The sequence below is a fragment of the Stegostoma tigrinum genome, chromosome 30, assembly GCF_030684315.1.
Source record: "Stegostoma tigrinum isolate sSteTig4 chromosome 30, sSteTig4.hap1, whole genome shotgun sequence".
Lineage (NCBI taxonomy): Eukaryota > Metazoa > Chordata > Chondrichthyes > Orectolobiformes > Stegostomatidae > Stegostoma > Stegostoma tigrinum.
Window position 1 is genome coordinate 27586863 of NC_081383.1, and position 12514 is coordinate 27599376.

A 12514-nucleotide genomic window follows, 5' to 3' on the forward strand; every position below is an offset into this window, starting at 1 on the left:
ACAGTAGGCTATTGTACAAAATGCGGAGGAATGGGATTGTGGGAGATATAGCAGTTGGGATCAGAAATTGGCTTGCTGAAAGAAGACAGAGGGTGGTGGTTGATGGGAAGTGTTCGTCCTGGAGACCAGTTACTAGTGGTGTACCACAAGGGTCGGTGTTGGATCTACTGCTGTTTGTCATTTTTATAAATGACCTGGATGAGGGCATAGAAGGATGGGTTAGCAAATTTGCAGGTCGGTGGAGTTGTGGATAGTGACAAAGGATGCTGTAGGTTGCAGAGAGACATAGATAAGCTGCAGAGCTGGGCTGAGAGGTGGCAAATGGAGTTTAATGCAGACAAGCGTGAGGTGACGCACTTTGGTAGAAGTAACTGGAAGGCAAAGTACTGGGCTAATGGTAAGATTCTTGGTAGTGTAGATGAGCAGAGAGATCTCGGTGTCCATGTACACAGATCCTTGAAAGTTGCCACCCAGGTTGACAGGGCTGTTAAGAAGGCATAGTGTTTTAGCTTTTATTAATAGAGGGATCGAGTTCTGGAACCAAGAGGTTATGCTACAGCTGTACAAAACTCTGGTGCGGAGTATTGCGTACAGTTCTGGTCACCGCATTATAAGGAGGATGTGGAAACTTTGGAAAGGGTGCAGAGGAGATTTACTAGGATGATGCCTGGTATGGAGGAAGGGTCTTACGAGGAAAGGCTGAGGGACTTGAGTCTGTTTTCGTTAGAGGGAAGACAGTTGAGAGGTGACTTGATTGAAACATATAAAATAATCAGAGGGTTAGATAGGGTGGATAGGGAGAGCCTTTTTCTCTAGGATGGTGACAGCAAGCACGAGGGGGCATAGCTTTACATTGAAGGGTGAAAGATATAGGACAGATGTCAGAGGTGGTTTCTTTACTCAGCGAGTAGTAAGGGAATGGAACGCTTTGCCTGCAACGGTAGTAGATTCGCCAACTTTAGGTACATTTAAGTCGTCATTGGATAAGCATATGGACGTACACGAAATAGTGTAGGTTAGATGGGCTTCAGATCGGTATGACAGGTCGGCACAACATCGAGGGCCGAAGGGCCTGTACTGTGCTGTAATGTTCTATACGGAGTTATGGACTTGGATAGAAAATTGGTTAGCAGACAGGAAACAATAGTAAGAATAAACTGGCCTTTTTCCTGAATGGCTGGAAGTGACTAGTGGGGTACAACAGGATCAGTACTGAGACCCCAGCTAGTCACAATATTCAATAAATTGTTCAGATGAGGGAACTAAAAATGTAATATCTCAAAATTTGCAGATGACAATACTGGGTGAAAGGGCGAACTGTGAGGATGTTATCTAGACATTGCAACATCTTTTGGAAAGGCTGACCGAGTGGACAAATACCTGGTAGATGTAGTAATAGACAGATAAATGTGAGGTTTTTCACTCTGGTAGAAAATTACTTGAATGGCTGTAAACTGAGAGGACAAAAACTTTCAACAAGACCTTGGAGTCCTCTTGCACCAGTCACTGAAAACAAGCAAGCAGATGCAGCAGGCAGTAAAGGCAATACCTCATGACAATACTGTGGCTTTAGGAGATCTATTTTGTCCCTTTTTGTTGAAAGGAAAAGGCTTTTTAAGACCAGGATGCTGGGCTGTCTATTTGAAATGCCAATGAAGCTTACGGCTTGAGAGGTCTTAGGTTTATTTTTCTAAAACGTTGGGACAATAGAAACAGCTTGAATGGGTGTGGTCAAGCTCTCAAAGAGGATTTTTAGTTTTTCAGTCTCTGTAGCAGTTGCTGGCTCTCTTCCTGCTACATGCTGAGTTCTCTTGATGTTTTTCCTCTTCAGCTGCTGGAGTTGCATGTGAGAAAATCTGTTTTTCATATCTGTCTTTTACAAAGGGTGTGTTTTATGGGGTGTTATAATATTGGAACAGTTAGTTAGCAAGTTATTGAATCTATAATTGTTAATTTTTCCAATAGAATTACAGCTAAGCCAATTATGTTCCTTATTCTTTTGATATATTTTAACTGCAAGATATGAATAAGTGGTGTTTTGCTTGACAGTGTAGTTTGACAAACTGAATGGCATTTGGAATGCGACACCTTACATTTAAAATGAGAACTGTTAGGGTCTAGGATACCTTCTTAATATTTGAGGGGGTTTGGTGTGGTCCATAGCCTTCATAGCAAAAGTATTTTAGTACAGGAATAAGAATACCTTGTTGCTATTATACAAGGCACTGGCAAAGCCATACTTGCAATACTGTATGCAAGTCCTTGGATAAGCATATGGATAATGATGGGATAGTGTAGGGGGAGGGGCTTAGATTAGTTCACAGGTCAGCACAACACCGAGGGCCGAAGGGCCTGTTCTGCACTGTATTGTTCTATGTTCTATGTTGGTCTCCTTATCAAAAGGGTGTTCTTGCTGTAGAGTAAGTGCAGTGAAGGTTGACCAACCAGACTCCAGGATGGTCAGTGAGGGGTGAGGAGTATGTTACGATTACATTCACTTGAGTATAGAAGGCTGAGGGATGGGGGTGTGCTTAGAAACCTATATAAAAAACAAGATTTAAAAAAAAACCAGGACTAGACAGGTTAGATGCAGGAATGACATTCTGGATGGTGGTGGTGGTGATGGTCTCCATACCTAAAGGATTGGAGGCAAAACTATTAGGGAGAGATCAGGAAAAATTTCTTCACCCAGATATGTGGTGAGCCTGCAGCATTCACTATAGAAAATGTGGTTGAGAACAAAATGTTGTGTTTTCAAGGAGGTAGATCTAGCTCATGGTTAAAAAGGACATTTTGTTGCTGGGGGAAAAGGAAGAGAGGGAGAGAAAAGGTGGTGGGTTACAGAATGGAGCTCTACGATCAGTCATCCTGAATGGCAGTACAGACTCAAGGGATCAAACGGCCTACCCTATCTTCAAACGCTTGATCGGTTAAATTTAAAATTTTTGGAATTGGTTAACTGTGGTTAGTCATAAAACGTGCATAAAGTGAAAGACATTCTTTAACAGAATATAAGTGTCTTACATGAAAAAAGATCTAAATACACACACAAATTGAGAAATAAAAACTCAAACCCATCTCCCAATTCCATCTCATCAGAAATTCAATTCTAATGAAATACTACGCTCAGTCCTTTCTCAGCTGAGAAAAAAAATTAATATATGTTTAGTTTATTTTCCTTCAACTGGGGAGATAATTTTATTACTCCTTTCAGCATCTGATGGCATGACTTTCACAATTCAGATGGCCTCAACTCTCAGTTCTAACAATATGGAATTCTGACCTGGAAGTTTCAGAAACTATAGAGATAAAACTGAAGTGACAGCTATCCTGAACTGACTTGGTGGAAACTGCCTTCCCCACTTCCTGCGGACCCACACCACCCCCCCCCCAAAAAAACATGGTTCTCCTTAGAGGAAATATTTCTTCTTCTTCTGAACTGTAAGTTTTAAAACACAGATAAAATAGAAACTGTTGGAAGAGCTCAGCAGGTCTGGTTGCACTGATGGACAGAAAATCAGAGTTAACATTTCAGGTTGAGTGACCCTTCCTCAGAACTTGACCCTTTCCAGAAATTTCTATTATCCTCTCAGATTTGTAAGCTTTAAATATTCTGTTCATAGAATCCCTACAGTATAGGAAAAGGCCACATTTGCCATGACCTCGAAAGAGCATCCCACCCAATCCTCATTTATCATGGCTGATCCAACTAGCCTACACATCCTGTGACACTTATGGACAATCCATCTAGCCTGCACATCTTTGAATTGTGGGAGGAAACCAATATAGACAGGAGAAAATATAAGCGCCACACAATCACCCAAGGCTGGAATCAAACCCGTATCCCTGGCGTTGAAAGTCAGCAGTGGTAATCACTAGGCCACTGTGGATTCCCCTTATGAAGTGATAAATCTAAACTAATTGCCTTTAAAACATTTACTCTGCTTGTCATAAACCCAACAATATCTCGTCCATTAACACTGCAGGGATCTGTACAGAACTTGATTACAATCATGCACCATGGAACTAATGGATTTAAGGTCACTATCCAAATAACTGACCAAATTCCAATTGCCTTTTTAAAAAATCCAACATTTCAAAGTGACATTAGACACCTTTCATCATACTATACAACAATTAATTTCTGAATTGTTAGACAAAGACCCCAAATTCATTCAAAACACTCGTTTAGACTTAATTTTACAAAACATCTTGGCCAATCCTTCTTTTAGTTGTGCACCTGGAATCCCAAGCAAATTTTTAAAAAAATCACGATTTGCCATGTTAAAACAACTGAATGAGTGATCTGCGTAATTCCTTATGTCAAAACCAACTGTTTAAAATAAACTCTTACTCAATTTTGCAACCGAAACATGTTAAAACGAGAAATTAGACACGAGAAACCACAATACGATTTCAAATCCTGCTACAGCCGCCCTCCTGATTCAAACTATCCAGTACCAATGCACTGTAAAAGACAGAATCCACCGTGTCAGGAACAAAGTTAATGAGAAATCTCAATCCTGATCCTTATTGGATACTTAGTTACATTCGATTGGCTGCTCACTTGCTGTGCTACAATTTAGTGTGATGAAGGGTGTGTACAGCAACGCTATTTTTGGACTTCTGAAGCCCCTAAAAACTGAAGCTTAGCTGGAAATTGTTTTAAACTATTGCCTTAGCTAAAATTTCCCGCATGTTCAGCGATTTAGAGTACAACGATACTCCTCTCCCTCCCAAAGAATATCCACGTCCCCCACCTCGAAAGAAAGCCGGGAACCGCTGACCCATTTCAGTTTCATTCCGTTTCCTGTTATAGCGTGATCTAGCCGACATTAAATCCACGAACACAAATTAGTTGAAGCTGCTGCACTGCAGTAGATTAAAAAGAGATCTTATTCAGAAACAGAAAAAAAATCGATAAAGTTTTCTAATTGAGTCAATACAGTGTGCAGCAGTCCTGACGAAGGACCCAGGCCCGAAATGTCGACTCTCCTGCCTCTGATGCTGCCTGGCCGGTATTCCTCCAGTTCCACTTTCGTCTAGTGGCTATTCTATCCAGCTCGATACAATGGAGTCATGCATTCGCTGCAACCAACGGCTTAAGAACATTAAAAGCTGGATAAGAACCGGTATTCCTTCCCCACCCAATACAAATATAGCGCGGTATCCGGAGATAAAGCAAAATAACAAACAATAAAATCGATAACGTCCGAATTAGATTAGGTCGCCAACCCCATCGGTTTTAAATAGATGTAATTATTCCTGAGCATATTCCCTAAAATGTGATGGATTCTTCTCTACACGTCTTGTTCTATTCAGTAAAGAAATAATGGGCGTGATTATTCATTACTCCTGAACATTAGGTCTGGCACAAAGGATTAGGGTGTAGATAACAAAACCATTGCGCGCAGTCCCCTTGGGGCAGCAAAAATGAAGGCGTATTAAACCAACTGAAATTTATAGCAGCCATCCAGATGTGTTCTCCCCCTCCCCCAAAATTAATGGAAGACAGGTTTTGGTTAAAGCCGAAATAAAAGGAAACGTTATTTCATCCAACTAGAACAGGATTCATATTTTCAAGATGAATCCCATCACAACGGGGCCAGAGGAAAAAAAACAGATCTACAATGGAACCACAAAATGGTGAAGCAATTTTTCATAATGCCTGGAAGACTAGCAGGCTTTACATCAGGAAATTAAGAGATGCCGCGCTGGTTCAACATACTAATATACCATGAAAACAAGGATATTCTCTCCATTTGTAGAGAATGAACGCACCTTGGGTACGGTACATTTTCATTTCAGAAACGTCCGTCCATCAATTTTCGCATTTAAAACCGATAAAACCATTATCTTCGTTTCAACAGCAATCCCATTTTCACATTTGTAACTGTGTTAATGGGACAAGAGATTCCAGCACTTGCAACTGCCACTCAAATTACAATTAAAGGATTTTTAAAAGAAATTGTCAAAAAGGTGGTCACAGCGCTACGGAGAAAACAACGACAAAGCAACGCGCTGACATACAAATCAGTAAGCTCGCCAGATATATTGCAGAAGCAAAAGAAAAACCAAATTGCAACTAGGGTAGCCATTTCTCGCTTTGCATGTATAAAGCAGCAGGTACTGGCCAACATGATTCAACTACAGCGCCACACACCTAGTGGCTTTCCAGTCCCATCCGCTACATACAATATTTTGACCTTCAGTCGGTCATATTGCCAACAGAAATAGCGAAACAAAAGCAAAAAAAAAAAAAATGCACCACGGGTCAGTTTACAGCTCTTGCATAAACTGACCTACGAGTGACAAACAATATTGCCATTCAATTATATCTGCCAGCTTTCATCATGGGATGTTTTCAAGTAGAATTTTTTTGATAATGCATTTGTGTTTTGCTTCTAGGATGTCGAGGCTACAGCAGGCAAGATAATTCTAAAATTACCTCTGACCCCAGCCCATCATCTTCCCCTGAAGAGCAAGGTAAAGATTCAGAAATCAGAACACCCATCCCTGAAGCAAATATACTGTGAAGAATCTAAACTCTTGAGTAGTCACATGGTTTAAAGTACAGAAGCACCTGGTCACCAAGGTGAGAAATGATTTCATATACATGAGGAACATGTGTTTCACCAGCAGAAAAAAATTGTCTCCCAGTTTGCAAATGTTACTGATCAAGACAAGGAGGTGCAAAGACAAACTTTCCTTGAGTAGAGAAAGGTTTTTGTAACCAGACTGACATTTCAAACCAAAAATTTTGGATACAAGTCCCAGATGCCATAGGTCTGTAGTTAAACTCAGCATTTACAGCAGGAACTAAAAATCAGGTACAAATTATTTGAACAAACCCCAAACAATTGAAAACATTTTACAGCTCCAAAACTATATTCAGACATAGCAGAAGAAATTTATACACTTCAGACCCGTCACCCACCTTCACTAAGTCAGTTATACACTACAGAATCAGACCATTTGGTCTAACTCATCCTTGCTATCAGTTTAGGATATCTGGTCTAGTCCGATTTGCCAGCATTTGGTCCATATTACTCTAAACCCTTGTTACAGACGTACCGATCCAGATGCCTTTTAAGTGTTGAAACTGTACCGGCCTCCACTACCTCATCCCATAGACACACCCTTCTGCAAGAAAATGTTGCCTCTCAGGTCCTGTTTAAATCTTTCCCCTCTCACCTTTAATCTATGTATTCTAGTTTTGGATTTTTCTACCCTGGAAAAAGACCTTGGCTTTTCACCCTATCCATGCCCCGCATTATTTTATAAGCCTCTAAGGGCCAGGGCTCCGGGTAAAAAGCCCTACCCTAATTCAGCCACTACCTACTATTCAAGCCTCCCAATCACGGCTCGTAAATCTTTTCTGTACCGTTTCAAGTTTAACAGCATTTTTTTCTATAGCAGGGAGACCAGAATTGAAGGCAGTATTCCAAAACTGGCCTAACCAATCCCCTGTACAGCCGCAACATGACGTCCAAGAACTTTTGTACTCAATGCACTGACCAATTAAGACAAGCATGCCAAATGCCTTTTTCATCTACCGGTGACTCCACTTTCAAGGAACTTCCTTCACGTTGATTGAAAATTGATCTCCCATTAACTTCAATATTGATTAACTTTATGCTCAAAGAGGAAATTCAACAGGTAGACCAATATATTTTTCAAAATAAAACTAAAGCCTATCCTTCTTTCCCAGCTTCAGGTTCTGCAGCATCAGCTGTTGCCTTCATAGTCTGACAACACCCACTGTCCACAGTAACCAAAGAACGGTCAGTTCATTGAACTTCACAAAAGGTAAAGAGCTATACAATGAGCTTTCAGGAGAATTGTTTACATGGATTTATTTTGACTTTAAAAAGAAAAATCAGATGAAAAGGAGTTGAAAGATTCTATAAAAGGAATTAAGCAAAAAGCTCCAAATATCTTCCCTATCAAGGTCAATACTGTGTAGAGCTGGAAGAACACAACAGGACAGAGGAACAGGAAAGTCGACGTTTTAGGTCAAGACCCTTCATCTCTATGAAGATATTTAAAGACTGCAGATCATTAAGATCCTTGGGCACCAAAAGGATGGGGGAAGGAAGAGAAATGTGAAAGAGATAGATAATCAGTTGTGACCTCATTAAAGAAGCAGCCACATAGCTTATTTAAATTCCTATTTCTTACGAGTGTCAAATACAGACAAAAAGTCATGAGCAAAATTTAACAAAAGACTAATCTTGGTCAATAGTTCCTCTTTGGCCTTGACAAAATGTGTATTAAAATATTCCTACAATGTAGTTAAAAGTAAATTCAACCAAATTTATTTTAGAATGTTACAAAGTATAAACAAGTAGCTATAATTACTCGAAGATCATAGTACTTAGTAAAAAGAACTTCTTACACAGGCAGGGAGTGTTAAGTACGGAAAAGTAATTTCAACAACTGCCAATATTAGCAATTTTAAATTAGAATACGACTGTCAAAAAATGTAAACAGTTGGGTGAAGGAGGACTACGATGGTTTAGTTCACTAAACATACACACACGAAAAATCAAAACTTTAACAGGTACTTTGACTCAACGGTCTCTCCCTCTCAAAAAAGGAGACATTGAATAGATTGACAACTGAAACTTAACAACATGGGAAAGGGCACGTGTGAAAATGCAGCTTCACATTCAATATAAACAGACAACCAATCAGTCAAGTTCATATTAAAAAGCGGGTATTACATATACTACTTTACTTTTTGCTGAGTTCATCCAGCTCCGCTTTGCTCTTGCCCAGTTCGATCTGCAGCTTCGCCTTTTCCCTAGCTGTCTCGTCAAGCAATCTCCGAGTGTCGGCCAACTCCGTCTCATACATGGCCTTGATGCCGGTCAGTTCACGGGTCGTCACCTCTTCCTTTTCGGAGATCTTAAGTTGCAGAACGCTATTCTCGCACTCCAAGGAGCGTACCTTGTCGATGTAAACGGCCAGGCGGTCATTGAGATTCTTCAGCTCTTCTTTCTCCTGGATTCGAGTGATCCGAGTCGGGCTCAGAGGCGTTTGGGCCCCGCTGGCCCGGGTCTGTTTCTGAGCCGGAGTAGTTGACATGGTTAAAACGCCTTGGTATTTACCCGATTAATTAAAAAAATACACTTTTACTGTTTCGTAAAAACCCGTGCTGCTAAACCCCTTTTATTCAATGAACTAGAAAATGGCGCCGTTATCATGCGGCGCTCCTCCAGGGGTATAGATGACGGAAGGAAGTAGATGCGCTGCAGGCCGGGAATTGTAGTCCGATTAAGCCGCCCTGTTTGACTCTTTGTCCGGATGTTGATGACTGGCTTCCAGAGCGACGCGTGATGTTGCCTTGCTTCGTCTAAACCCACGAATGTTCGTTGATTGTCAGTTTTGCATTTTCTGGACCCAGGATTGAAGCCGGGTGGACTACAAATCCCAGTGTGCCATACACAAAGTCCAGAACCAGACTGGTACTCGCCCCCAGCAACGATTGGCTCGTCTGCAGACAGTTAATTGTCAATCATTTGTGCTGGCGCCCACCTCCACGGCCGTCCGCGCCCCAACGGAAAGCGCGGTTTTCAAATTTTGGCGCGCGTCGACAAACCGCAACAGATATGAAGGAATTGTCTCGGGATTTAAGTGTAATTTGAGAGAGGGGTGAGGTCATTATCTGATCAAACGACTAATCTTTTTTGAAAAACTAAACATTAAGAATCGCCAGCTTCAATATATTGTATTTCCCCTTTTTACTTAAATAATGAAGTAATCCTCGTTGCCAAACAGCCCCTCTTTAATATAATCCAGAGGCTGAAATAGAAGGTTTTTAAAATTTTCTTCTACAGGAAATATTCAATTCGCCACCGATTAGTTATTTTCAGCTCACTCACTCACGTTCAGCTCCGTGATATGTAACGTATCGCCTTTCGCAAAATGTTGTTTTTTGTTTTGATTAGCGTGCTATGTACTGTATACTGCCCACTATAGCCTATACAATTATATTTGTTAGACACGAAGACAAAAGTAAAATTAACCTGAGCCTGAGTTTCCATAATTGAATTGCTCACACCTAATATACCTGTCTAAATTATCAATTGGTTAATGTATTTGATTTTTTAAAATCTTATTAATATGGAACAGAAAAACACTGAGATAATAAAATATGAGGCTGGATGAACACAGCAGGCCCAGCAGCATCTCAGGAGCACAAAAGCTGACGTTTCGGGCCTAGACCCTTCGTCAGAGAGGGGGATGGGGAGAGGGAACTGGAATAAATAGGGAGAGAGGGGGAGGCGGACCGAAGATGGAGAGAAAAGAAGATAGGTGGAGAGAGTATAGGTGGGGAGGGGATAGGTCAGTCCTGGGAAGACGGACAAGTCAAGGAGGTGGGATGAGGTTAGTAGGTAGATGGGGGTGCGGCTTGGGGTGGGAGGAAGGGATGGGTGAGAGGAAGAACAGGTTAGGGAGGCAGAGACAGGTTGGACTGGTTTTGGGATGCAGTGGGTGGGGGGGAAGAGCTGGGCTGGTTGTGTGGTGCAGTGGGGGAAGGGGAGATTTTGAAGCTGGTGAAGTCCACATTGATACCATTGGGCTGCATGGTTCCCAGGCGGAATATGAGTTGCTGTTCCTGCAACCTTCGAGTGGCATCATTGTGGCACTGCAGGAGGCCTATTGATGGACATGTCATCTAAAGAATGGGAGGGGGAGTGGAAATGGTTTGCGACTGGGAGGTGTAGTTGTTTATTGCGAACTGAGCGGAGGTGTTCTGCAAAGCGGTCCCCAAGCCTCCGCTTGGTTTCCCCAATGTAGAGGCAGCCACACCGGGTACAATGGATGCAGTATACCACATTGGCAGATGTGCAGGTGAACCTCTGCTTAATATGCAAAGTCATCTTGGGGCCTGGGATAGGGGTGAGGGAGGAGGTGTGGGGGCAAGTGTAGCATTTCCTGCGGTTGCAGGGGAAGGTGCCGGGTGTGCTGGGGTTGGAGGGCAGTGTGGAGCGAACAAGGGAGTCACGGAGAGAGTGGTCTCTCCGGAAAGCAGACAAGGGTGGGGATGGAAAAATGTCTTGGGTGGTGGGGTCGGATTGTAGAATGGATTGTAGAAATAGATTACAAAAGTCAGTTTGCTCTGAGTTTGTTCTTTTCAACCAGACTCTTCGCCCTCACTTAATCTTTCTGGAACTCTTTTCTCATTTCACGAGCCGTTGCTACAAGGTGGACTGAATAGCTTCTTACACCTAACAATTCCGTGATTATGTCTTCTCAATTTTCCCATCTCTTACACTGACTTTTTTGTGTGGAGTGGGCAGGGTGTCACCTCTGGTCTACGTAATGAAGTCAGTGATGGTAATAACTTTTCAAATCTGAAATTTGTGGCACATTAGATTTACAACATACGTCAATCTTCCTTTTAACCACAGCGATTATCTGAATAATATCTTTCGCCATATGGCTTGACTGTTGTCAGGATATAATCATGATGTAACCATTTAAATAGCAACATACGCTAAATCAAACCTCGCAACGTCAACTTTCCTGCTCCTGATGCTGCCTGGCCTGCTGTGTTCCTCCAGGTCCACAGTGTTATCTCTGACTCCGGCATGGGCTGTTCTTACGATCTTTAAATCATACCTTATTATTGTTTTCTTCATTTTCATTGCCCTTTGTCATTTGGTGCAATCTCCAATCTGTATTAGAAGTCACAACTGGCTATAGTCAACACACTTTATTTTAGCTGGTGCGCCTAATTTACTCAACCACTGAAATCCATGTTTCTCATTTACAAAATTTCACTTTTTAAAACACATCAATTGGAATAAGTTAAATTCACTTATGTAATTCCAGCAGATTGTACCAAAGTACTCAAATCATTCAAATTGAAATTAGTCTTAAATTTTGTTTATATAGAAAAAGCACAAAACTGGTAAAACAGGAGGAACACTGAAAGTTCTATCCCAAGTATCTTTTTACATTGCAACTTTGAACGATTATAAATCACCTGTGCTATGATAGACAAAAGAGAAATAAAACCAGAAATGCTAGAATAAGTTGGCAGGAGTGGAATTCCCACATGAAAGGTCACTGACCAGATATGTTAATGCTGTTTCTCCATAGATGTTCCCAGGCTACCTGAGTCAGATGCCGAGTATTTGGCTTTTGTATTAAGGAAATGAAAAATACTTTGCTTAATTTCTCAAAATGCAGATATTTTGCAGGAATTAAAACATCAAACTATGGCCTGGAATTGTAAAAAGCAAAATACATGCTCAAACTCTGAAATAAAAATATATTGCAACCTCAATTTTAAAATCTCATCCTAAGTGATCTTCCTTGTCTGAGGTGCCATATACTTGCATCACTACCACACTGGAACGAGCACTGAAGTCTTGGAGTGTGATTATAAAATCTTGAAATTGTACATATATCAATATTATTACTGGTCCAATATTTATACTTAATTACAATTTCCTGGCTTGAACTAGATGACTGACCCAGCAGTGGAAAATTAAAATAT

The 12514-nt window shown here is 41.2% G+C and overlaps 1 protein-coding gene and 1 long non-coding RNA gene across 4 annotated transcripts in view; one reads left to right on the forward strand and one right to left on the reverse strand.

The window, feature by feature from the left end:
* lmnb2 (lamin B2) overlaps positions 1-9244 on the reverse strand; it is a 31616-nt gene extending 22372 nt beyond the window's left edge. The window contains exon 1 of one of the 3 annotated variants that reach the window (XM_048559708.2): positions 8741-9244. In XM_048559708.2, the coding sequence (XP_048415665.2) occupies positions 8741-9090 (350 nt within the window). In that variant the 5' untranslated portion in view covers positions 9091-9244. Of the gene's footprint in view, positions 1-4760; positions 4879-5781; positions 5813-8740 lie in introns of those variants that run through there. The other 2 variants (XM_048559710.2, XM_048559709.2) reach the window with 2 other exon arrangements.
* LOC125465823 (uncharacterized) lies at positions 5447-10365 on the forward strand. Its single transcript, XR_007250323.2, has 3 exons — positions 5447-5786; positions 6409-6595; positions 7712-10365. It is a non-coding gene; the product is annotated as an uncharacterized LOC125465823 (long non-coding RNA).
* The last annotated feature ends 2149 nt before the right edge of the window (positions 10366-12514 follow it).